This window comes from Fulmarus glacialis, unplaced genomic scaffold (assembly GCF_000690835.1).
Source record: "Fulmarus glacialis isolate BGI_N327 unplaced genomic scaffold, ASM69083v1 scaffold34925, whole genome shotgun sequence".
NCBI lineage: Eukaryota > Metazoa > Chordata > Aves > Procellariiformes > Procellariidae > Fulmarus > Fulmarus glacialis.
Window position 1 is genome coordinate 1 of NW_009214217.1, and position 480 is coordinate 480.

Below are 480 nucleotides of genomic sequence, written 5' to 3' on the forward strand. Positions count from 1 at the left end.
GGACTGACCCTTTGCTAGGGCTTCTCTGTAATTCCCACCGTTTGGGGCTTTCCAGGGCTGGGTACGTCCAGTGTGGCACGTGGGCAGGTCCTGTGCCTCCTGCCCAAGGTCTGGTAACCGAACCCTGCCCCAGAGCACCCAGCAGAGCCCAGCGTGAGGAGAGGCAGAAGTCCACTCTAGCCCAGAGAGAAGGAGGAAGGGGATTTTGGAATGGTGGTGGCAGGAAACTCAGGGTGGGACCCATGTGCCAGCAGGGATGGCCGGCAGGAGCCAGGACCGGAGCCTGCGGGAGGAGCTGACATGTGCCATCTGCTGCGAGCTCTTCAGCGAGCCCGTCATGCTGGACTGCATGCATCACTTCTGCAAGGCCTGCATCCAGGGCTACTGGGAGACCTGTGCCCGCGTCCCCTCCTGTCCCCAGTGCCGCCGTGAGTTCCCCAGCCGGGCTTTCCGCACCCACTACCTGCTGTCGGGGCTGGG

At 63.8% G+C, this 480-nt stretch overlaps 1 protein-coding gene across 1 annotated transcript in view; it reads left to right on the forward strand.

The window, feature by feature from the left end:
• The first annotated feature begins 256 nt into the window (after window positions 1–256).
• LOC104077303 (E3 ubiquitin-protein ligase TRIM69-like) overlaps window positions 257–480 on the forward strand; it is a 4,844-nt gene continuing 4,620 nt past the window's right edge. The window contains exon 1 of the mRNA XM_009578483.1: window positions 257–480. This exon is cut by the window's right edge and continues 34 nt beyond it. Coding sequence (XP_009576778.1) covers window positions 257–480 — 224 coding nt within the window.